The sequence below is a fragment of the Sapajus apella genome, unplaced genomic scaffold (genome assembly GCF_009761245.1).
Source record: "Sapajus apella isolate SASKATOON/1434 unplaced genomic scaffold, GSC_monkey_1.0 scaffold12, whole genome shotgun sequence".
Lineage (NCBI taxonomy): Eukaryota > Metazoa > Chordata > Mammalia > Primates > Cebidae > Sapajus > Sapajus apella.
In genome coordinates this window covers 8,227,520-8,252,330 of record NW_022436952.1, presented here as the reverse complement: position 1 = coordinate 8,252,330, position 24,811 = coordinate 8,227,520, and the positions used below count along the sequence as shown (strand labels likewise).

The 24,811-nt window shown below is 55.9% G+C and overlaps 2 protein-coding genes across 10 annotated transcripts in view; both read right to left on the bottom strand.

Annotated features, from left to right (window-relative positions):
- Positions 1–147: 147 nt before the first annotated feature.
- Positions 148–17,000, bottom strand: PDK2 (pyruvate dehydrogenase kinase 2). Of its 5 annotated transcripts, none has more exons than XM_032279970.1 (11): positions 16,881–17,000; positions 14,198–14,339; positions 6,296–6,367; positions 5,669–5,853; positions 4,716–4,805; positions 4,446–4,523; positions 2,907–3,001; positions 2,723–2,821; positions 2,424–2,531; positions 1,747–1,860; positions 148–1,215 (listed from the first exon to the last, which is right to left on the bottom strand). In XM_032279970.1, exons 2-11 carry the CDS (start codon positions 14,263–14,265, stop codon positions 1,075–1,077), a joined length of 1,050 nt encoding a protein of 349 aa, XP_032135861.1. In that variant the 5' UTR covers positions 14,266–14,339; positions 16,881–17,000; the 3' UTR covers positions 148–1,074. The 5 variants fall into 5 exon arrangements, with proteins under 5 accessions (XP_032135861.1, XP_032135857.1, XP_032135858.1 ...); XM_032279966.1 differs by lacking the exon at positions 16,881–17,000 and adding an exon at positions 16,209–16,498; XM_032279967.1 differs by lacking the exon at positions 16,881–17,000 and adding an exon at positions 16,209–16,498 and having other exon boundaries at positions 2,907–2,983.
- Positions 17,001–22,986: 5,986 nt separating this feature from the next.
- Positions 22,987–24,811, bottom strand: part of ITGA3 (integrin subunit alpha 3) — a 33,404-nt gene continuing 31,579 nt past the window's right edge. For 4 of the 5 annotated variants that reach the window (XM_032279956.1, XM_032279958.1, XM_032279960.1 and 1 more), the window contains 2 exons: positions 24,447–24,572; positions 22,987–23,214 (listed from right to left, as the gene is read on the bottom strand). In XM_032279956.1, the coding sequence (XP_032135847.1) occupies positions 23,059–23,214; positions 24,447–24,572 (282 nt within the window). In that variant the 3' untranslated portion in view covers positions 22,987–23,058. Of the gene's footprint in view, positions 23,215–23,951; positions 24,093–24,446; positions 24,573–24,811 lie in introns of all 5 variants that reach the window. The other variant, XM_032279957.1, reaches the window with a different exon arrangement.

Sequence of the window (24,811 nt, the reverse complement as noted above, 5' to 3'; positions counted from 1 at the left end):
CGGATGGCTTTGCCCAGTGTTTACTCACAGTCCTGAGCTGGGTCGGACATCCCAAGTGCATCGTGTGGTGGTCACAGGGCACTGCAGTGCGTGTGTGTGTGTGCGCAAGTGTGGGGCCCTCTCCCCCAGGGATGCAGCCAGGCCAGCCTCAGTCAGTTTCTTCTTTACTGGGGGTGTGGGTGTCACTGCCACAGCCACTGGGAGGGACACAACACACAGCTTTAACCCCCGTGTGCTAAGGGGAAGGGTGGGGGCATTCAGGGTTATAAAACTAGCTATATACACAGAGGTCCTAGGGCGAAAGCCACCCTGAGCACACGTGTCTGGGCACAGTGGGGGCTGCGGGCTGGGGCTCAGGTGGGACTGGGTTTGTGGAGGGTGGGTGGGCAGGAGCATGTGAGGACATGCTGGGAGGGCTCGGGAACTGGCACAAACATTGCCAAGGCCGCTGCAGGGCCTCAAGCAGCTTCTGGGTGGCAACCTCTGGGTCTCACAAGGTTCCTCCACTTTAGGGGTGGACCCTGTTAGAACCACCCCTCCCCCACCAACCTTGACCTTAAAGACCCAAGTGGAGGGAGAGGCTGCAGGACAAGCCTCATTCCCCACTCACGGGTGCAACCCCTTTCCCCACTCAGTCCCCAGGTCTGGAGGGCACCCTGCCTCTTCCTAACACTTCAACAGGCCAAGGCCATGGTTCCTTTGTGGGCTGGGGGAGTAAGGCCAACAGGGCATCCACTTAGAAGGCCTGGGCTGCGGAGGGTGTGGACCCCTGGCAGAAAAGTGACAGCCCTGACCTCAGAGAGGAGGACTGCCATGGGAAAATGTCTCTGGGATACCCCATCAGGGTGGCGATATCCCCAACCCTCAGGCATCACCCACAGAGATGGGGAGGCCACCGAGGGGTCTCCACAGAGATGGACTGGCACTTAGGGACCATGAAAGATATCACCACAGTGACTTCCATAGAGACAGAGCCTGGTCATCATGGAGAACACACCCCCTGCTACCCCAGGAAGATGGGGAGGGGCACCGCAGTGGCTGGTCCGTCCTCTCAGGCGCAGATGCACGCGGCCCTTAGCTGACGCGGTAAGTGGACGTGTTCTTGGGCTCGGTGCTGGGCACACACCAGTCACCGGCCTCCTGGATGGTCTGGTAGTGGCGCCAGGCTGACTTGTTGTAGACGGGCAGGCGCTCCACTGAGTCCGTGGACAGGGCCTGGGGAGTGCCAGGGTCAGCCCCCTCCCCAGCAGACCACCCTCCCCCCGCCAGCTCAGCAGCAGCCCAGTTACCAGAACTGGGGGCCTGGAAAGATCCACGAAAGGTGGTCCCTCCTGTGTCCCACCCCTGCCCATTCCAGAAAGCAGCTCCCTCGAAGGGAGGGAGAGGGAGGGAGAAGGGGAGGAGGCTAGGCTGCGTGACCCTGAGCAAGTCACCGACTCCGGGCCTCAGTCTTCTCCTCTGAGCTGAATGACAAGACCTAGGGTGTCCCCTTCCTTCTGGGTCTAACAAGTTGAGGGTCCCCAGCACAGGAGTCTTAATCATGGACCACAGACTCCCCTAAAGCTGTGTGTCTCTTGGGGTGGAGGGTTCTTCAGGTTGAGGGACTGTAGCTTTGCTTGGATTCCCAGGGTCTGCGGCTGGGGAAGGACTGGAAGGGTGGGAAGGAAAGCTCACAGCCAGCCAAGCCCGCCCAGTTCCCATCAGCAAACGTCTTCCCCAGCCGGGCTCTGCAGGCCGGGCCCTCACCTTGAGATAGATGACAGCGTCGGTCCCAAAGCCTTCCATGGAGAAGAGCTGCAGGTCTCCCTGGAAATACTTGGCATAGAGGCGGGAAATGGGGAGCCCGTAGCCAAAGCCAGCCTGCAGCGGGGCAGGAAGGCAGAGAGGATGAGGCTGGCAGGGGCCTTCTGGAGCTGCAGGGACTGATGCAGGGAGGGAAGGGTGTGGAGCTGGGGTCACACAGTGGGTGGGCGGGGGGAGTCCCAGAGCTGAAGAAGGGAGGGGACATGCAGGAGGGGACACTGAGGTAAGAAATGGGTGTGGGATGAATGAGGGAATGCGGGAAGGAGGCTTGGGCAGGCAGAGGAGTCCGGGGCCAGGACATTGGCGCAGGCCCCACGGCTCCTTAGAGTCTCAAGTTCTCTAGCAGGGGGTGCTGGCAAGTTGGACAACACCAAGAGAAAGGTAGAAATTGGGGATTGGGGCTACAGGGGAGAGGGAAGAGGGGGGAAAGGTGACAGAGAGACATCCGACAGGTGAGATGTGTACAGATGGGACATGCGGGAGGCGCGGGCCCCAGATTCAAGACAGGTGACTGTCACAAACGGCCACACAGAGGCTGAATGAGCCTGGAGATAAGGAAGTGAGTGAGGAGGAGAGAGGCCTCTCAGGAGGTGGGAGGGGTTGGGGTACAGCCATCTCACCAACGGGGTCCCCCCGGTGCCAGGCTGAGGGGTGGGTGCTGTGGAGTACATATAGCTGAAGAGTCGCTCGATCTTCCTCAAGGGAACGCCCCCACCTCGGTCACTCATCTGGGAGAGATGGGGCGTGTCAGATTCTCTACAGCTCAGTTTCCCCACCCCGCCCAATAACTCTGACCCTCTCATGGTTTTCCCTGCCCCCAGGATCTGCCCACCATGTAGGAGAGAAGGAAAGCCTGTCTCTTGGCAGGAGGGAAGCCCCCACGACTGCTCCCTGGTCCCCAAGGTCAAGGGTCACATACCTTGATGGACAGATCTTCCTCGCCCAAGGCCACCATGACCTTGATGGGTGGGAGAACGAGGCTGGACTCATGGCTTTCCACAGTCGCCCGCATAGCATTCTGCGGAGGGGCAGAGGTAAGAGATGCATGGGAGGAGCCTGCCATACCCGTGCTCCCCACAAAGCACGGCTCCCGGCCTCCTCACCTTGAAGAGCTCAAAGAGCATGTGGTAGAGGTGGGAGGGGACGTAGACCATGTGAATCGGCTGTTTGGAATTGGCTGCTGCAGAGAAAGTCAAGACCGAGGTCACCACTCCACCACCTTACCCAAAGGAGGCACTCCCTCCCCCACAGTTCTAACTGGGTACATGGCTGTCCAGAGAGAGACTAAATCCCCAGGCCTCCCTTGAGCTGGGGTAGCTGGTGACTCATAGAAGTGATGTGTTTAACTTTTTTTTTTGAGACGGAGTTTCACTCTTTTTCACTCTTTTTGCCCAGGCTGGAGTGGAATGGTGTGATCTCAGCTCAATGCAACCTCCGCCTCCGAGGTTCAAGCTATTCTCCTGCCTCAGCCTTCGGAGTAGCTGGGATTACAGGCACCTGCCACCACGCCCAGCTACTTTTGGGCCCTGCTTTCCACACCCTTGTTCTCTTCCTTCAGGCTAGAACTGAGACGGGGGTAGGAAGCCAGCCCTGACCTCCCCAGCCAGAGGCTGGCAAGAGGGAAACCTCCCTCTTTTTTTTTTTTTTCTTTGAGATGGAGTCTTGCTCTGTCGCCCAGGCTGCAGTGCAGTGGCATGATCTCGGCTCACTGTGACCTCTTCCCAGGTTCAAGTGATTCTTCTGCCTCAGCCTCCCAGATAGCTGGGATGACGGGCACGTACCACCATGCCCGGCTAATTTTTCTATTTTTATTAGAGAGAGGGTTTCACCAAGTTGGCCAGGCTAGTCTTGAACTCCTGACCTCGTGATCCACTGACCTTGTGATCCACCCACCTCGGCCTTCAAAAGTGCTGGGAATACAGGCGTGAGCCACTGTGCCTGGCCAGAAACCTCCCTCTTAACCAAGCCACTGGTATTGGGGTTCTAGGAAAGCAGCCAAGCTGATATGCCCCTCCCCCATCCCTGTTGAGTTACCCCATTTTATTTCCTTCCTGTCACTGTCATGATCTGACATGGTCTTGTTTATTTACTTGTTAATTGGCTAAAGGCTCCATTCCCCAATTTCCCTAGCACCAAAAATGTAAGCTCCGTGAGAATGGGGACCCTTCCCATCTTGTTTACTGTTTCATTCATTCATTTATTCAATTTCTTATTTTTTTAAGATGAAGTCTCACTCTGTCACCCAGGCTGGAGTGCAGTGGTATGATCTCATGCAGCCTCAGCTTCCTGGGTTCAAGTGATTCTCCTGTCTCAGCCTTCCAAGTAGCTGGGATTATAGGCACGTGTCATCATACCCAGCTAATTTTTGTATTTTTAGTAGAGACAGGGTTTCAACACGTTTCCCAGGCTGGTCTCGAACTCCTGACCTCAAGTGATTGGCCTGCCTTGGCCTCCCAAAGTGCTGAAATTACAGGTGTGAGCCACTGTGCCCAGCCCAAATATTTATCAAACGAATTAATAATACAATCAAAACTCTGCTTTTCCCCTGTCTAGAAAACGGTCATCTCCTGACTCCCCATCTCACCTTGCCCTGCCATGTCCCCAGCCCCCAGACAGACACACACACAGCCCAGGTCACTCACCATTGATCTCCTCGATCTCCAGGTCAGGTGAGGCCATGTAATACTTGTCACACAGGAGCTTAGCCATGTCATAGGCATCTGAGAGAAGATGGGGCCATTCAGGGCATGAGTGGCCCACCCAGCAGGCAGTCCTCTTGACAATGACACTGGGCACCACTAGCATTAAACCCATGGCACCCCTCACTGAGGAACAAGTCACCCTCTGGCCAGGTAAACTCGGAGGGGTCCCTTGAGCTCCTCTGCGGGCCAGGCACCATGGGAATGGCTCACCTTTGATTACCTCAGAGACGTTGCAGTTGGGGTCGATGCTGCCGATGTGTTTGGGGTGGGCTGGGTTGGTGCTGCCGTCAAAGATGAGGGCTGCAAACGGGAAGGGAGGGTGCTATTGGCCGGGTGGCAGCCTGCCCCAGCGCTCCCTCTTCCCTGGGGCTCTCCTCCTCTCTCTACTTCCACCTGGGATGCCTCTGTGGGCTCCAGTCCTAAAGCTGCCTCACTCCCCTGCTTCTCTTCCCAGGGCCCTGACCCTTCCACCCCGGCTCAGGCCGTGTTTAAACCTTTGCGTTTGACTCTTGCAAGCCTGAAACATACGTCTCTTCAGAGGCCTCTCCCCACATCACATCTCCACATTAGATTTATTCTTTTCTTTGATTATAACATTATAAGATAACTCTTACCACCTTGCTTTCAAAATTATTTGAGCATGAGGAACTTGTTTAATTTACGACTGGCTACGACTTCTCAACAATCATAGTGAATCTTCTTGGAATAAGAAACTCTAAACAACAAATCGTTTTTGAACGTAATGAGGGTGTTTATGAAAACTGAACATTTTTTAAAAGATGTGACATAACTTTACATTTTGCAAACATTAAAAACAAAAATGTTTTTGAAATGGAAATGAATGAAAAAGAAACATTTTATTTTTCCATTTTGGAGCCAGTAACTCCGAAGTTACTGGAGTAACTATTCAAAGACTCCTTTTGTGGGGTTCTGAATAGCGGCCTAGGTCCTCTCAACAGCCCAGCCCTGGGGCCCAGCACTATGCACCCCTACACCAACCTGCACCCCCCACACCCCCCTGCAGCCCCCCTGCACCCCCTGCAGCCCCCGCCCCACCCCGCACCCCCCTGCACCCCCCCCACAGCCCCCACACACCCCCTGCACCCCCTGTACCCCCCCTACAGCCCCTGCAGCCCCTGCACCCCCCTATAGCCGGCACCCACTGTGCTGGTTGATGAGCATGCGGATGGAGATGCGGCTGAGGTAGAAGCGGTCCAGGAAGTACTGGATGTTCTGGTTGGAGACAGGGTCATCGCCGTAAGTGTCCTTGTACTCAAGCACACCTTGTGCCATGGTGGGTACCACGTCATTGTGCCGGTTCCGGATGGTGACCAGGGCGTCCGTGAACCTGTAAGGCAGGGCAGGTGTTCACATGGGGACACCCCCAGACTCTCCTCGGCTTCTGACACCTCTCTCCATGGTGTCCTCACTCTCTCTACCGTTCCCAATCCCATGGACTATCGATGCCCTCCCTGCTCCTCCCAAAGCCCACTCTGATCTCTCAGCTGCCTGCTTGGCAGGCTTCCCACTTGAAAGGCTGGAGTTCTCATCCTCCCCATGGCAGGGCGTGGGTCTTGCCCACCAGGCTCAGGGAACAGTGAGAATAAAGCCCATGTCTCTCCCATCAAACTTGGGGCTCCCTGAAGCAGTCTGTCTCCCCGCTCAGACTGGATGTTCCTGAAGACAGGGGTCTTTTCTTCCATCCTGCTGTACTCCAAACCCAGGGGCTGCAACCCCAGATGCCCCTGGCGGATACCTGCCTTCTTGCCCCACCCACGGCCTCCACTCACTGGTTCAGGGTGCGATGGTCCTCGGGGTCCTTGTCCAGGAACTCCATGATGTCCAGGAGGCTCTGGACATACCTGTGCGGGGGGCGGGAGGGACACAGCCTCAGCTCAGGTGGCCAGACCCTCCCCACCCACTTTGGCTGGGCCTCGCTCTTGTCCTGCTCCTACGCGGGCCCCACACAGCTGCCGACAAGCCGCCTCACTATTTTTCTCCATCCATTTCATTTGTATGTAAGTCTCCCTGACAACCCAGTCAGTTATGCAAGAAAAACTCAAATTGCTGGTCCCCCGTTTAGCACCTTTGCTTTGCCTAGAATAGTCCTCTTGGAAGGGGCTTGGAGATGCTCCCATCCAAGAGGCCTCACAGATCAGGAGATGGAGGCTGAAACCGGGGGTGGGGTGACTGGACCTAGTGCCCGCAGTGGGAGAAGGCAGGGAGGTGTGTGAACCTTTCTGAGCCCCAGCATGAAACAGCTGATGTTTCTTCCCCAAGGGTGCTGTTGCATCCAGTAGGGCCCAACTGCCAGAGGGGCCAGCACAGGGCCTCCCAGAGTGACCCCGACAGAGGGGACAGGGTCTCCCAGAGTAACTCCCAAGCTGAGGTGCTCTGGGCCAGGCACCTGTGTAGGCAATTATATTTTAAAATGGCAGGTGGGACGGACCCAAAGTGAGGTGGGTGTGCCTGGCTCTGTCCCCAGGTGGGGCTGGGGCCCACGGAGAGTCCAGAGATGCTCACTGCATTCCAAAAGGCCAGGTAGGAGTGGGTGCCGCCCCACCGCCCTCCCATCCATAGGCCTGGTGGAGAGGCCGGTTTTCCCTGGACTACAAGAAAAGCTTGATGCTCTAATAGGAGCATCAAGAAGCCCTGAACTTGGCTGGGCTTGGTGGTTCATGCCTATGATCCCAGCACTTTGGGAGGCCGAGGTGGGTGGATCACCTGAGGTTAAGAGTTCAAGACCGGCCTGGCCAACATGGTGGAACTCTGTCTCTAATAAAATTGCAAAAATTAGCCAGGTGTGATGGTGCACGACTGTAATCCCAGCTACTCTGGAGGTTGAGGCAAGAGAAACACTTGAACTCCGGAGTCAAAGGTTGCAGTAAGCTGAGATCGCTCTACTGCACTCCAGCCTAGGCGACAGAGCCAGACTGTCTTAAAAAAAAAAAAAAAAAAAAAAAAAAAAAAGCAGCAGCAGCCCTGAACTCAGAGACGGGAGCAGGCCAGCTTCTGCAAGGGAATCAGGCTCACCTGTGGTGGCAGACGGTACCAAGCTGGAGCCACTGTGCCCCACGCCCTGGGAAGACACGACCTGTTTCCCTGCTAACATGCCCAGTCTGTGGCTTGTTCCTCGGGGGAAGGCAGGAAGAGCTGAGCCTCTCTCTGGCAGAAACACCTATAACCAGGAGGCAGTGGGGGCTGCCTGGAGCCTGGCAGTGGTAAGGGCCCTGGGGACCCAACAGTGTTTCTGGAAAAAGCCCCACCACACGAGGACTCATTCCCATGTCCACAGTGCTCTGATCTTCACTGTAACCTGTAACAGGTATGACAGGCAGGAATCGGCCCCACGCACAGCCTCCCCAGGGAGGCGAGAACAGCTGCACAGCTGGGAAGTGGGATGATGAAGCCCCCTGAGTCTCCAGCACTCTTACCACTCCAGGGTGTTGATTCTGCTCGACTTTCACAGTGCCCTCTGCCAGGAATGCCCTTCCCCTTACACCTAGTGAAGCTGCTCTTCCCTCTTTTGCCTGATAGAGAAAGTGAAAGAACGAGCTCTGGGTCCAGATCTGGTTCTTCAAGCACTTGGAGCTGTGTGGCCCTGGGCAAGTCACGGAACCTCTCTGCGCCTGAGTTTGCTCGTTGGGAAAATGGGGATTGTTATACTTACCTATTACTGCTCTGTGGCAAGATTCCATGTGATGATCAGCGCAGTGCCTAGCACGTAGTGAGCACTCTGTAAATGTTTGCTCTTATTATGGCTGGTGGCTCAAACCTCATTAACAGCTGAGTGCATCCTCTGAGCCGCCCGGTGGCATCTGACACTCGCCCACTGCTTGTAGGCTGTCAACCACAGCATGTTTGTGCCCCCTCTGCCCCGGGGAACTGCCTCCTGCCACAGGAATGGGGCTTCTGCTCAGGCCCAGAGCTCCCCACCGCCCTCCCTACCCAGGGCTCTGCACAGAGCCAGATAGGAGGGGCTGTGGCTGCCGATTGGGCTGGGGGCCCAGACAGCAGAAAAGATCAGCCTTCCTCTCAGACCCCAGCGCTCTCCCTGCCACCCCAGCAGACAACAGGGTGGCACTCCTGAGACCTCACCTGTCTCCCTGGAGAATAACGAATTGACCACTAACGCTCACCTGTGCCAACTCCCGCACAGCGTCTCTCATCTGCCAACAGCCTTGATGAGCATAAGGTATCTCCCTCTTTTTGCAGACAATGAGATCAGCACTGAGAGGACAGGTGATACGCCCCAGGCCGCAGAGTCAGCAGCAGGCGAGGATTCAAACCCAGCTCTCTCAGACTCCAAGTCTATACCACGTGGAAAACTGCCAACACTGGCCCTGACGGTGATGCTGCTGCTGCTGATGACGGTGGCATTTACTGGGTACCAATGGCCAGGGCTCCACCCTGTGCCTCCCTCCTGCCTCACTTTCACCTCCACAAGAACTCTAGGGGTGGGCGCTACTGCTGGACCCATTTTACAGATGAGGACGTTAACACGCAGAGCTGAGATTCTCTCTCCCAGGCCTATGTGGCTCCAAATCCCTTGCTCCCTAAACGGACCCAGGATAGACCTTCATGCTCATCCAATTCTTAGAGGAGAGAGAGCCCATGAGGAGGCAGGGCTAGGGGCAGGTGGGGAGAGGAAGGGAAGAGACCTACTGCAGAGTGGGGCCTGGGACCCCTTCCCAAGACCCAGGGGGCAGGTGAGGATGGAGTGGGTGGGAGCTGGGATGCTCAGCCACTTCCTGAGTATGTTGGGTGGGGGTGGGCAGGGTCAAAGTCCCAGTCTCAAGTCGGGAGAGTGCCCCAGCAGCTGGCACCACCCCTTTTGTGGCTGCTCAACAACCCTAGAGGGCAGAAATGGGGCCAGGTCACGTGGCCACTGAAGTGGAGCAAAGGGTACCGGCATGGAGTGGCCGCGGGCAGCGCCTGCCAGCCTTCCTCACAGGGCTAGGGTTCCTCCAGGGCAGGGGGCCCAGGGTACACTTGGAATGGAGGGGAGAGGATGAGGATTTTCCTAGAGGGCCCTGGCCTTGCCCTGAAGCCCCTCAGGGGCCTGGGGCACCAAATATCACCCTTGGGTCAGTTGTTGGTCCTAAGAAGAAAGATTGGGGCTGAGTAGCACTGCCTCTGGACTGCCCACCCCTTGCAGGCCAGAGAGAGAACTGGGCTTAGAAGGGAGGCTGAAACCAGTGGAGCAACGGCAGGCAGGCACTGAGGGGTGGGACAGGCATTGCCCCACTCCTCCTCGTGAACTGGGGGAGGCTGGCGTCTCTGGGCGTGCTGACCTCTGCAGTAATCAAGGCCCCAGGACTCCCTTGAGATCTGGAGCTCCCAAGCCCAGCCCAAGGTAATATGGAAGTCCACCCAAACCCTGCTCTCCAGGGCTCTGGAGCCAGTCCAGAGCCCAGGCTTGGGACGGAGGAAGTGGGGAGGCAGGCAGAAGTGAGGGGGCTTGCTCAGAGTGTGGGACTGAGAATGGGCGGAGGGGGTGGAAGGAGTGGGTAAGCGAGTGTGGGAGGAGGGCCCTGCAGGGCTGTGTGGGAGCAGAGGGGGTGCTGAGCCAGCAGGGGGCTGTGTGTGTCAGTGTGCATGTGGCATGTGCAGGCCTGTGGGTGTGTGTGCACCATGCGCTGGTATCCACAGCTGCTGGGGAGCAGGGTGTGAGCAAGGCAAAGGCTGGGGAGGAGGGGTGCTTGCTGCAACTGGGGGAGAGGTGACGGTGTCCTGCACCCGGAGTCTCTGAGCCAGGCAGGCTTGGGCTCTGCTGTTGATTGTACCCTAAAGGGGCCACCGAGTCCCCTCAGGTCTCCATCTGCAAATGGGGTTCACAGGAGTAAGCACCTTGTGGGCCTGGGTGTACAGAAAAGGAGAGGCTCCCTGGAGCACACGTGCAGTAAGTGCTCGGTTCTACACCGGTCATGCAAGGAGCAGCTGACTCATTCGGATTCCGTGAGCTTGGTTGGCCATAGCAGGTCCTGGGCACCCAAGCCACACCCTCTGTGGTTATTCTTCTCAAGGGCAAGGACTGGCTCCACAGGTTGGGGGTGAGGATTCCCCACAGGCAGGGCTTGGGGTCCGCATACCTTGCTGACAGGCAAGGGAGGTTTGTGGGAGAGTGCGGCCATTCGCCTCCCACCTGTAGCCCCCACAAAGACCCTGTTAGTGACACTGTGACTCACTGTCATCGGATTCTACTCTGAGGCTCATGCTTAACCCTGTGTTTTTGAGAGGAGCCGGGGTTGTCCCTTTCTGTCTACAGCAACACCGGCTGTCCACAATTTTGTAAAGTGAGTTCTGCTCTCCCACAGACTTGCGCCGTGAACTTAAATCTCTGACTCCACATGGCCACCCAGGGTGCAGGCTCCCTCCTTTCCCTTCAAGAATCCAGTCTCCAAAGCCAACAGCTGGGTTCCAATCCCACCTCCACCACCTACTTCCTGAGTGATCTCAGACAAGTTTATCTCTGTGAACCTCAATTTTTCATCTAGAAAATGGGGGTGATAGCAAGGACTACCTCATAAGGTTGTAAAGATTGAATGAGTTAATACGCATAGACACTCAGGACAGATTCTGGGACACAGCAAGCCTTTGGGGGTGTTTGCCTTTATTACCATCATGATTTATTACTACCTTGCCTAAGAAACCACACCACAATGACATCATCTGTGGGCTGGAGGTGCTGCTGGCCGGCAGCTTGGGAACATGGCCTGGGGACATGGCTTGGGGACATGGCTTGTGTTGGTAGAGTTCTGCATGCTTTTCACATCTAGCCCTGGCCTTTGACCCTTACAAACACAATGGGTCCCCGTTTTACAGATGAGGAAGCTGAGGATCAGGGATGCCACGTGGCTTGCCCAGGATGAAGCTTCAAAGTCACACATGCTGAGCCCAAACTGGGAGCTTTCGCTCCCAGGCCAGTCTCCACCAAAACAAGGCCCTCGATCGCAAGTCTGCCCAGGTGAAATAATGCATCAGGTTTATTTATAACCAGGCAGTCTCAGCTTGCCCACAGTGACTCTGCCTACAACCTCTCCCCAGCTGAGTAGAAACTCCATTTCTATGACCACATATGAACCATGACTGCTAGTAACTGTTTCTGCCCAGGGCTCTTGTGTTTTCCAGAAAGGAGGGTTTGCTTCTTACTTATCAGACTCAGGCTAAAAGCCCTCTTGCCAAGCTCCCTGGTAACATCTCTCCCTCCTCTCATGCACCTGGATCCTGCCCACCTCTACCACCTCCATCATTCCAGCTGGCAGGTGGTTTCTCCTGGAGAAAGAGATCTCCACTCTCTCACAGGCAGCCACCTCAACCCTGTTGGGAAGTCCTTCTTGTCCTCACACTTCAGTTTCTCTCGCTGCAGCCAATGCCCATTCCCTCTGGAAACATTATTGGCAGGCCATCTCTTCAGGATGTTGGGACACTTTAGCAATCCCGTGGCCTGCTCTCCTCTAACCTGAATCTTTCATTGAGGAAGTGATCTCTCTTGTCTAACTTCATTCCCTCCCACTGGTACTTGCCATTACTTGCAAGCTTTGTGGAAGAAGAAGTCAGGCCAACCCCTTATCTGTGTCACTGATTTTCAGGAAGGGACTCTGTGGGGGCCCCTGTGGGAGTCATGGGAAGCTCAGCAGCCCTGTGCCCTCCTCCTGCATCCCTCAGCTCTCCCAGGAACACGGTGTCCAGGGAGGGGTCTGAGAAGTCCTATCCTGGAGTCAAGGAGCAGGTGGAGAGGCAGCCAGGTCAGGCGGCCGGAAAGAGCCAGAGGAGGGCCAGGGAGAACAGATGGCGCCTTCTGTCTCCTTCCCACCACTCCACACCACCCACGGTGGGAAGTGTTGGTTGGCTCAGAGGTCCTGGACCTCTGAGAGGCTGGGCACAGGAAGGGGTGACCTGGTTGGGCTACATGAATATCGGGCTCTGTGACTCCACCCCTTTTCACAGCCCACACTCACAGCACAATCTGCAGAAAGTAAGTTTTGGCCACCCTAGTCAGGCCCCTTCCTGTCTCCACACCTTTGCCCAAGTATTCCTTTAGTCTTGAATGCACTTCCCTTCCTTCTAGTTCTGAGCTCGCCTTGGTACCCTGTAAGGTCCAGTGACAAGTCACCTGCTCTGCATGTCCATGGCAATGGCCCACAACTTGTCATTCAACCAGCATTCATTGTGCACCCAGTACACCCCTGGCCCTGTGTGTAGAGCACTGCCCCTCACCATATCTCATTTAATTAGAATACACCCCATATATACAGTTCTGTGCAAAGAACGCAATGCTGGAAAGGCACCAACACATCTGATGAAACCTGAACTGGGTTCGGTTAGGAGGTGGAGGGCAGTGGCTGGCATTTTCTTCTATCTACTATTTTGCATTTTCCAAGTATCAAATGAACCTGTTATACTTCCACAATGAGGGAAGAAAAATACCTAATGTTCTTTTAAAATAATGTTTGGGCCAGGCGCAGTGGCTCACACCTGTAATCCCAGAACTTTGGGAGGCCGAGGTGGGCAGATCACAAGGTCAAGAGATCGAGATGATCCTGGCCAACATGGTGAAACCCCGTCTCTACTAAAATACAAAAATTAGCTGGGCATGGTGGTGCATGCCTGTAATCGCAGCTACCCAGGAGGCTGAGGCAGGAGAATCATTTGAACCCAGGAGGCAGAGGTTGCAGTGAGCCGAGCTTGTGCCATTGCACTCCAGCCTGGCGACAGAGCGACACTCTGTCTCAAAAAAAAAAAAAAAGTTTGGATTCTTAATTTAAATAAAACAATTCTTGGGCAGCTCCCTGCTTCTAGCACTATGCTGTGCTCAGTTCACCCTGCCCAGGTGAGCCCTTCAAGATTACACGCTCCCTGAGGGCAGGTGCTGTGATTTCCCATGGCTTTGGGCCCAGAGTACATGTGGGCACCTGCTTCTGAATCTATAAGGAAACCTCAGCCATATCACACTGCAAGTCCAGAAGGAGTAGCAGAAGATTTCCACACAGGTGCTACCGAAGTCACTGAGGGTTAGCCACTTACATCCCCAGTGACAGGAGACACCCTTGTTTATTTTTCATGTGACTGGCCTTTGGCTAACATTATCCAGTTACTTAACTTGAGTTCTTGAGTGAACTCTGATGAGCCTTTCCCTCTGTTCCTGCTGCAATGCGCAATAAACTTTTGGTCTTTGCCCCTCCAAAGCTCTTTGGGAAGTTACTGCACCATCCTGTGTGTATCTGAGTATTTTCCCACATCCAAAACAGTCTGTCTCACAGCTTGGGTTATATAATTTATCTGAAAACTTGCTTCTTGTTTCTGTTTCCCAAAAAGTTATCCCAAACAAATATTCCCTAGCAGCTGCTGGAGTTCCAGGACTGGGCTGGTGGCTAATGCTGACATCAGCCTGAGTTAGGGTTTTGGCCGTGAAAACCATGCTTTTTTCCCAGGTGGATCCTGGGTTTCCAGAGAAAGGAGGGTGATAAGAAGCAGGCTAGACACAGAGGAGACTAGGAGCTTGACCTCAGTCCCTGCTGTGGCCTCGGCTTCCCATGGGACCCTAGGCAACTCCAAGCCTCTTCGGGCTTCGGTGTCTCCTGCCTGTCCCCGCCCCACCGTCAAGGCTGCTAGAAGCTTGGAGATTCCACCCCGAGCCCAGGGACACTGGCGATGGAGAGGGAGGTGCAGGGACTGAGCAGGGGTCTCACCAGCTCTGCACCAGCTGCACGGAGGGTGTGCTGAGCACCCGGTCCGGAAGCAGGTTGATCTCTTTCATGATGTTAGCCAGGCGCACAGGCAATTCCTGCCTGAGGAAGGTGAAGGAGGTTTTCTCACAGGCATTGCTGGATCCTGGCAGGAGAAAGAGGGGTGAGCCACAGAGCCACAAGCCACGAAAGCCAAAGGATGTCTCGGCCAGGTCAGCTACACCCTTCATTACTAGGGGTTCAGAGAGGAAGTGACCTGCCCACAGGCACACAGCAAGGCTCCCCATCCCCCACAGGGCTCAAACATCTGTACCCCGTGCCTGACACTGCAAGGGATAGCATGTTCTCCTGACCCCCAGCTGAACCCTGCTTGCCTTAACCACAGTGGACAGGGCCACTCCTGGGCCCATTAGGAGCTGCCTCTGGCCTCAGTCACCTCACTTCTCTTTCCTCTTCCCCCTCACTTTGGGGGCTGATACCAGGGGGCAAAGGAGCCTGGGAAACCTATCCCTACCTACAGCTGGATTCTGGCTGAGGGATCTATGGCTAGACCACCACGGCAGGGTCCCAACGTTGTCTCTGGCCAGCCCACCTCACCCAGCCTGGTCTGAATGCCCACGTGGGGTTGCTTTGTCTTAATGCCCATCTGTGAGGCAAATGGGGCCTGAGAACAGGAGTCCAAATGCCTCGGCCCTTGTCTGGCATCCAGATGGAAAGGGTGGGGGACAGAATAAGGCCTTGGCCCAGGGTCAGGGGACCAGGGTTCCAGTCCATCCAGGCTCTGCTTCTGACTCTGTCACCCAGGGCATGTCATCATCCTTTTGAAGGTCTCCGTTCCCCCATGGTACTACAAGTTGATCAAACTCTACTGTGAGCCCCGCACAGCTGTGATGTTTCTGTAATTAGGGTACAGACAGCTGTTGGGGGCTAGAAGTGGGCCCAAGAGGCTTTCCTACATGGGGGAGGCTCAAGACTCAGACAGGGCAGGGGCGCAGGCAGACGAATCCTGATGAACAGGTGCCCTATGAGGAACAGGTGCCCTATGTCTCACCTCCACCTCTCTGCTCTTGTTGACGCAGCTGCAACCCAAGCCAGGCACTATCAACTCAACTCTTTCAAGACTCCCCCCCCCCGCCCCCCGAGTCCCCAGCTAGCACCATGGAAATACCGCGTAGACACACAGGGCTCACACATTGCCCATTTCAGCCGCCAGGTTGGCACAGCCTCCCTCTTGCCCCAGGGCCACCCCCAGAATGCTGGTGGTGGGCGATCCTGACCTAGCAGCCCTGGGGGCAGCCAAGAGAGGTACAGGTGGCTTGAATCCACGTCACGGTGCCTGGGGGCCCTGTCCGAATGGGGACAGACTGCCAGGCCGGAACAGATTTGATCTTCAAGTGTCCTTGCCCACTGGGGCAGCTGGGGTCCAGCTCCTCCCGTGGGTGGATGTCTACTAGTCAGGGCGCTCTCTCTCACTGGCGTCTTCTTCTGAAAGAGCCCCTGTCCCCAACTGCCCCTGGCTTTCTCTCACCCTCTGCCCAGGGGTGCCTGACCCTGCATGCCCAGCTCAGGTCTCTTTACAGAAGCCTGCACCTCTGAACTCCGCCTCCTCACTCCCAACGGCAGACCCCCGGTTTCCTCTGGTGGGAGGAGGGGCCCCTACCCCTCCAGTCATCAAGGACAGCTCCCATTAACCCTTCCGCGTCTGGGTACCACCCTACTCCCTTCCTGCAGTAACATCACAGCTTCACTGCCCCTTACTCTTCAAGACCCCTCATGAAGCCCAGGAAGAAACCTCGGTACCCTCCTTGAGAGTGCCCCCCATTCCCATCAACAGCCCAGTCGAGAGGTCTCGGCCAGTCCCTGCTTCCCCGTTAACCCTTTCCTGCCTGTACCCTTCCAAACAACCCTTCTCTGTCACTTGAGGCCTCCCTTCTCCTCCGTCCCCCTAGCCGCCGACTGCCCCTCCCACGCCCCGCGGGCCTCCGCTGCCCGCCGCCTCCCGCCCACTCCGTACCGAAGTCCAGAAACTGCTTCATGGACAGCGGGGACGGGGAGAACTTGCTGAAGTGCTCGATGTACTTGGGCGCCCCTGCCAGGGACGCATTCTTCAGCAGCGCCCAGACCCAGCGCATGGCTGCGGCGGCTGCGGCAAGGGCTCGGGTTGTGGACCCCTCGCGGGCTTCGTCTGCGCTCCCTTCGGCCCAGCCCGGCCCAGCTGCGCGGTTCGGCCGCCTCCTCCCTACCCTTGTCCTGGCGGGCACTCCAAGGCCCAGCCAATCGGCTCATCGCGGCGCCTCGACGTCGCCAATGGCCACTCACAAACAACTCCGGGAAAGCCAATAGCCTTCCGTCCCGACACGTGGCTTCCCTCCGGGTCCGCCCACTTAACCCACCTTTTGCCGTGAGGGCCTGTTGTTTTGGGGAGGCCGCGCCGAGATCCCACCCCCCGTGGGTTCACTCCTCCCTTTCCTCCCCTGGGCGAAGCCCGGATCAACCCCTTCCTTCCCAGAGCCCCGACAGCCCTTTCGCTTCCTCTTCCACGCCTGCCTTTCCCTCGCTTCCCCCTCGCACCTCCTTCACCAGCCGGTTCCTCTTAATCCTTCCTTTCCAGAATTGTCTAGGTAGCTTTCAACAGATTCATTTCCTGCAACCCAAAGGTACCTGTTTCACCTGTCATGATCTTTACCTGTCCTCCCTTAAGGGGTCTTGTGGATTCCCAGTCCGGATGACAGTGACCCAGACTGCGAATATTTGCAAAATTCGGAACCGGGATGCAAGCCTATACGAATCCGTCCCATATATGTGCAGCCCACCCGCTTCCACAAAGATCCAAGAGGCTCAGGAAAAGGCGGAGTTTGCTTTTCCAATTGAAAAACATCCAGAGTAAAACCGTCACGACTAGTGGCGGTGGAGGCAGCAGCTATACAACGTGCCTGTTAACACTTTTATTATATAGCTCATCTGACTGAACATAAAGCCTTGGATACCTAGTGCGACCACCTGAGAAAGCCACCTCCTTCGCACTGGGCTTCCTTAGAGCAAGGTCCCAGGAGGTGAAGTGTCCTGGGGGGCCCGGAGCCCGTCTTTCCCCGGCAGCCCCGCTTCTCTTGGAGAAAACGCGACGCGCCCTCTTGTGGCCAAACGTGGTATCTCCCATCGTGGGCTTGGGGCCCGACTCGCCACTTTATTGCTTTCTTTACTCGGTGACGTTAGCCTAATGTGTGTTAGGCTTTATGCTGGGAACAGGGAACACAGACAGGATCAAGACATGACCTTTTTCCTCGATGATTTCATTTCTAAGTTTCAGAGAGAGCTACATAAGTAAATAGCTATAACTGAATGTGATTGCCAAACAGCCCTCACAGAGCAAGGCCTCGCAAATGGAAGGGCTTCTTAGCTGCATGAGTAATAAGCTGTATGCCAGGCACTGTTTGCAGACATTTTATCATTTAATTCCCTGTCTTTACTATTCTTAGCCTCATTTTATAGATAAGAAAACCGAGACTCAGGGATCATTTTCTTTTCTTTTTCTTTTTCTTTTTTTTTGAGACGGAGTTTCACTCATGTTACCCAGGCTGGAGTGCAATGGCACGATCTCCGCTCACCGCAACCTCCGCCTCCTGGGTTCAGGCAATTCTCCTGCCTCAGCCTCCTGAGTAGCTGGGATTACAGGCACGCACCACCATGCGCAGCTAATGTTTTTGTATTTTTAGTAGAGACGGGGTTTCACCATGTTGACCACGATGGTCTCGATCTCTTGACCTCGTGATCCACCCGCCTCGGCCTCCCAAAGTGCTGGGATTACAGGCTTGAGCCACCGCGCCCGGCCGGGATCATTTTCAACTGCAAATCTGACCTTATTACTTCCTTGCTTACAGCCTTCCAATGGCTATTTTTTTTTTTTTTTTTTTTTTTGAGATGGAGTCTCACTCTACGGCCCAGGCTGGAGTACAGTGGCACGGTCTTGGCTCACTGCAACATCCTTCTCCGAGGTTCAAGCAATTCTCCTGTCTCAGCCTCCCACATAGTCGGGATTACAGGCTTGCACCACACCTGGCTAATTTTTGTATTTTTAGTAGACATGGGTTTCACCATGTTGGCCAGGCTGGTCCTGAACTCCTGACTCCAAGTGATCCGCCCGCCTCAGCCTCCCGAAGTGCTGAGTTTACAGGCGTGAGCCACCACGCCTGGCCATCAATGGCTGTCTACTTTTTCTTGGAGCCTTTCCAGTTGTCACACAACCTACTCTGGCTTAATTCTCCAGACTCTCTACATTCCCCCACGCAGCTCCCAGCCATACCTGTCTGCTGCCTTGAACCAGCCTCTAATCTCTAAGCTACTGCAAATGCATCTCTTCTGTCTGGATCATTCTTTCTGCCCATTCTTCAGGTCTCGGCTGCTTAGTCATCCCTTCCTCCAGGAAGCCTTCCCTGATCCTTACCAAGCTCGGTCCTAGGCTCCCTTCGAGGGCTCCTTAAATCTCCTGATCTTAGCAAATATTCGCAGTCTGGGTCACTGTCATCCAGACTGGGAACCCACAAGACCCTTTAAGGGAGGACAGGGAAAGATGAGGACATGTGAAAACAGGTACCTTTGGGAGGAAAGGGATTGGCTGAAAGCTACCTGGACAAATCCAGGAAGGAGGGTTTAAAAGCAACTGATAGTAGCTCTTATCAATTGAGTGATAATTGTTTGCCAACTGATCTGTTTTCCTGCTAGACTTTAAGCTCCATGAAGGCAGGGCAGGGATTGTATCTGTCTTATTCGCTGCTCTATCTTCAGCATCAGGCAGCGCTCAGCACGTGGTAGGAAGGACAGGGTGAAACAGAACACAGGGCGAGTTGGGGAGCATGCCAGAGAGATATTACAGAGAACCCCCAAATACCTACCGGCCTGGCAATTAGGACGTGAATGATGATGCTGGTGAGTGCAGTTTTCAAATGCACAGAAGAATATATAGCATATTAAGTACAAAATGCCTGGTCCTCACTTTCAGAGGCTGAGGTAGGAGGATTGCGTGAGCCCGGGAGTTTGAGACCAGTCTGGGCAGCATAGCAAGATCTTATCTCTACAAAAAATATAAAACGAGCCAAGCATGGTGGCATGTACCTACAGTCCCAGCTACTTGGGAGGCTGAAGGAGGACTGTTTGAGCCCAGGAGGTCAAGGCTCCAGTGAGCCAAAGCCGTGATTGTGCCATGGCACTCCAACCTGGGTGACAGAGTAAGAGCCTGTCTCAAAAAAAAAGGTCTAGCTCTGTGCCTAGCAATAAATGGTAGCTATTGCTGTTATTGTCAAAATTGAAGTGACCCGGAAAGGGCCATGGCCTCTAAGGTTAGGCGTAGGGGAGGGAAAGATTTCCCACGACCTTCACCTTAGGCTGGACTTCCATAATGTGGGCTCTGTGCTTGGAGAAGAATTCCTTCTGCAGAGCCTGCTGCAGGGTGCTAACAGCAGTGGTGTGACGCGGTAAATCATAGTCAAGTTTGGTTAGGTGATGCCGGGATTAACCCCCCAATTCCCAAATCTCCCGCTATATGTACGATGTGGTTGGTGGGGGACTCTCCAAGGAACTCAAGAAGCTTGGCATTGCCCAGGGTTCTTTTGCAGTGGGTATGCTACATCTCTGCGAATCGTTTCTTTCATGATATGTAGCTTACACTAATTCTGAAAACGACTTATCCTCGTGTGTGTGTGTGTGTGTGTGTGTGTGTGTGTGTGTGTGCTTCGAGCAGTGGCTCACGGGAGACTTGGGGTGGGGGGTGTCTATGAAACTGGCCAGAGGGATGTGTCAACGCCCCTGCCTGAAGCAGGAAGTAGCTGAAAGAAAAAGACTGGACTGTGCTTTGACAACTCACATGTGTGATTCCCAAAGAAGTGGATCCCAGATTCTAGAAAACAAAGTGTGGTCTCCACTCACTGGGTTCTGAGAGCTTGGCAGCTCCGAGTAGGGGTTAGGGTTTTCCTGGGGAAAGCGGACATTCCATTGTCAGTTACCCTGGGAAGGGGCAAATCCCAGCACAGAAAATGAGGAGAGGGAAAGGGGCGTGCATCAGGCCCAGAACCCCGTTGTGAGCTGAACCCCAGTGAAGGGAGGTGGGGCAGATAGCTGCCATCTCGAGGAGGCTGGGAGGCACCCAGGCAGTGGGTGGGCCTCCCAGAACAGCCTGGGTCTGTGAGCTCTCAGTATATCAGACTGGCTTCCACCTCTGGGCTTCTGTGGGTAGCAATTTCCAGCCTTCAGTGAAGTCTCGCCGAAGTTCACCGCCGTGAGGAAAATTAACAGAAGGACCTAGGCCACACTCCAGGTCACAGAGGTCACAGGGGGAACAGCCTTGCTCCCTTCCCCAGGCCTGTGTGGAGGGGACGCACCGAGGGCAGAAGAGGAAGCTGCTCTGGGAGCCCAGGACAAGGCAGGAAGCAAAACTCGGGCTTGATCCACGCGCTGTGGCCGCATAAGCCAGGCACTCAAACACTCCCAGGCACCTTCCGAAAGACTGGAGCGCTCAGCTCCTTGAGGCTGGACACTGACCTTTGAGTCTCTGCAGCCTCGGATCAGTAGTTTACCTTCTGATCTCTTTATGGCCTCTACTGGGGGTTGTGAGGAAACCAGCAGGCTTTTATCTGAATTCAGCCGGACCGAGAGGGCTCTCCTCTCTCCACCCTTGCACCCAGCTTCCCTCCACCGCCTGCCAGGACCGCCTGTTCCTACAGCTAAGAAGCCTCTGTCTCTTCCCAACCCTGCACACCGGCGCCTCTGCCTGCCTGTCCCTCCCCAGGGTCAGCACACTGCCCTCCAGGAAGGCATTCTGGATTTCACCCAGGTCCCCCAGGGCTCAATCCTCATCTTCTGTTCTGGACCTCTATGTCCAACTCTTAGATGGGAAGATTCCTGGGAGCAGTCACCTTCATCAATCTCTTTTTTTTTCTTTGAGACAGTCTCACTCTGTCGCCCAGGCTGGAGTGCAGTGGTGCAATCTCGGCTCACTGCAACCTCTGCCTCCCGGGTTCAAACGATTCTCCTGCTTCAGCCTCCCAAGTAGCTGAGATTACAGGCACGCACCACTGCACCCAGCTAATTTTTGTATTTTTAGTAGAACTGGGGTTTCTCCACATTGGCCAGGCTTGTCTTGACCTCAGGTGATCTGCCTGCCCCAGACTCCCAAAGTACTGGGATTAAAGGTGTGAGCCCCTGCACCTGGCTGCCTCCATCAGTCTTTACCCTCAAACCTACAAACCCCTATCCCTGGCTTCATCTACCGAGGTGTTGGCTGGGTGATGATTCATTGACCCAGGGTTGGTCAGGGCTGGGGGGTGGGTGGAGGCAGAGGCATACAAACTGGGAACTGTTTATTGGTCACCGTGAGAAGCCAATATACAAAGAAGGCACGAGGCGGGGAGGGCATCCCCTGCTACAGTACCATGGAAGGGGCGGGGGCTGGGGAGCGGGCTGCCAACAGGCAGGGGTCAGGAGAGGTTTTCTGGAACTAGCCTCAGCTTCTGGAATGGGCGTTAGGACACGGCCCATGGGGGAGGGAGCAGAGCCAGGCTAGCTCTGAAAGCCAAGGACAGCTAAGAAGTCCACTTCTAGGCCCCCAACGCATGGTCAGCGGGGGCAGTGTGGGGTCTGGCTGGCTGGGCACAGCACCACCCCCTGCCTGTTCTACATTCAAGTGTCACTCCCTCCGTGGTCTTGTAGAGTCTCTCCAGGCTCTTCTGAGGCTGGCTGGTAGCAGTGAGTCAGAAGTGGCATCTCCTCTGCCGCCTTCCAACATGTTGGCCCAGAATCTGTCCCCTCCTCTCCGTGGAGGCTCCCACCATGCTCCCCAGGGCGCGAGGGCCAGGCTGCCTTGCAGTTTGCCTGTCTTTGTTCCTTCCAGCTGCATTCCCTGCGAGTTCAGTCTGTGGCCGAGGAGAGAGGCTTCACGGAGATGCAGGAAAGAAAGCTGTTCTGGAAACTTCTTTCTAGTTCCTTGCTCTTAGGTCTGAGCATGCCAGGTCCTACAAATGCCCCCATGGGCAACCTTAGGCAGGACCCCCAGCTCTCTGGCCTGGGTGTTTGGGGAGCCACCAACTGGGGATCCAGGGGGCTCCTCCCTGTCAGTAGTTTTGACAGCAAAGTCAATCTGGTGACTGTGTCTCAAGATGGATCCAGTGTGAAAGGGGGAGGTGTCACCATGTTGGGGGGCCTTTTCCTCCCGGCTCTGGCTGAGGCCCTTTGGCTTGGTTTTTGGCTCGGTTTTGGTGCAGGCAAAAGCTGGGACACGGTGAGCCCACGCACCATCAGTGATGCACCAGCATGGTCCATGAGCAGTGGGCACCATGTGCGTCTAGGGCACGGGACCGCAGCGTGCTTGGCATTGTAAGGTCCATAGTGCTGGCCCCACTTCAGGGAGATGCCCGTGGCCAGACAGCATGTGCCTGCACTGATGAGGTGGATGAGCCTGAGCCTGCTGGTGCCAGCCAAAGGCAGCGGTGGCCCCTGTGGACTGTCAGAGGCATAACTTAGGATAAATAGGAAGAAAGCAGACACTGGGGCCAGGCACGGTGGCTCACACCTGTAATCCTAGCACTTTGGGAGGCCGACGCGGGCAGATCACAAGGTCAGGAGTTCGAGACCACTCTGGTCAAAATGGTGAAAACTTGTCTCTACTCAAGATACAAAAAAATTAGCCAGGCGTGGTGGTGAGCACCTGTACTCCCAGCTACTTGGGAGGCTGAGGCAGGAGAATCACTTGAACCCGGGAGGCAGAGATTGTAGTGAGCTGAGATAGTGCCATTGCACTGCTGCCTGGGTGACAGGGTGAGACTGTCTCAAAAAAAAAAAAAAGATACTGGGGTGGGAGGCTGGGATCAGGGAGGACATCAGTAGTAAAGGTCCCGAGTCTGCCAGCTGGTCACCCACTGCTTCTTGGTGGGCAGGGTGCTCCCTGGAGGCGGGTAGCGCTCCTCCTCACGGATCCGCACCGCGTAGTACTTGGGCATGATCTGGTAATAGCGGGTCCGCTTAAAGAAGTCACACTGGAGTTGGAGGGAGAAGAGAAAGAACATCAGCATCCAGAGTCTGAGGCCGCCAGGCGGGAGTGCCTGGCCTCTCCCTCTCCCCCACAGAGGTCCTCAAAGCCAGAACTCTTCACTGAAACACATCCCATCTCCCTGCACTGAAAGATGGAGGATGAGTTTCCCCACCCCAGGCCCAAGAGGAAGGAGGAGCTGAGGAAGGCAGACAGGAGAGGAAGAGGCAGATGGAGACCGAGGGCAGCTGCAGAGACAGTCGGCAGGATGGCCAGGAAGACAGGGCAGTCCACCCTGACCAGCACGTTGGGAGTGGGTCCATTGCTATCCTGGAAGGGCTGCCCAGGAGGAAATGGGCTAGTTCCCAGGAAGAGGGTCTCTACTGCTCCCCTCCTTTCCTAGGGATGGAAATGGAGTGAAGAATTATTCTGGACATGCCTGTGGTTTACAGAGATGGGGCCTGGCCTTGCCCTTGACCTTGTTCCAATCCCCAGAAAGCAAAGTCATCACAGAGAGGGTTTTATGGCTCCCTCACGGGGTCCCAAGTCACTGAGGGGCTCAGGGGGAGGCTGATGAAAGCCAGACCAGAGGGCTGCATGGGAGTCAGAGTGGCCTGATCTTTGAGGTGGCGGTGTGTACAGAATGAGGTCAGAGCAGCCCCATAAAGGAAGAGGAGCAGATAGGACAGAGTCAGAGGCCTGGCCAGCTGTGGGGCTCGGGGAAGGGGGCCCGGAGGCCGTTACCCGGGTGGGCCGGGGGCAGGGGCTGCCCCCTCAGTAGTCGTCGGTCAGCCTCTCTGTCTCTGACGGTTGGCTCTTCATCTCCGCTTTCTGCCTCTTAGCTTCATACAGGGCGCGAGTGCGGGCTCGCTTGAAGAAGCCGCACTGAGGAGGGGAGGAGGTGGGGACGGGCCATCAGGGGGGCGCTGGGCTGTCCTCACCAGCACGCGTGGACCAGGGCTGAGGGCTGGGGAGCCTGGGGGCTGGGGCTCAGTCCCAGCTTGGTGATGTGGTCAGAGGCCAGAGCTCCTGGGTCCCCCTTTCCAGCTTGCAGCTCCCCCCACTAACCCAGGCCCGGGGGTGAGCCTGAAAGCCGGGGGAGAAGGTGGAGAGGAAAGGGAGGAAGGGCTGCGGTGTGATGGAAGGGAGGACCTTGATGGGGAGGTGTGGGCTGGAGGAAGGGTGGTGAGTGTGCTGGTGGAGGTCCGGGAGTGGGAGTTGGGGGGCTGGGCTCCTAACCTTCCACAGCAGGAGGATAATCAGCCCCAGCAGCAGCAGCCCCGCACCCACGGCCACCAGCACCAGCCACAGCTCGATCTCAGCCGGCAGCTCCTCCACCAGCTCCGAGTCAATGTCCACGGAGAACTGGAGCGGGGAGAGGTGGACTCAGCCCTGTGTCTGCCCGCTTAGGCCCTTCCTCACCCTTCTGATCGCCAGCTGGGCCAGGGCACCTGCCGTTTGTCCTACTGCCAGTAGGGGGCAGCCTGGGACTGGAAAAAGCCCCTGCCGGCCCCACTGAGAGCAGGTCCAGGGGTCCTTCCTGCTTCTCCCAGGCAAAGACCTGGCCCCAGAGGAGCAGCCTCAGATCTGGGAGGTGGCCTGGA

Coding starts and splice junctions, on each gene's coding strand:
- PDK2 (XM_032279966.1), bottom strand. CDS start 16,326: ATGCGCTGGGTCTGGGCGCTGCTGAAGAATGCGTCCCTGGCAGGGGCG. Junction 4,806..5,668: donor CATGCTCATCAACCAGCACA/GTGGGTGCCGGC, acceptor TCCCGTTTGCAG/CCCTCATCTTTGACGGCAGC. Junction 3,002..4,445: donor GGAGATCGAGGAGATCAATG/GTGAGTGACCTG, acceptor TGGTGACCTCGG/TCTTGACTTTCTCTGCAGCA.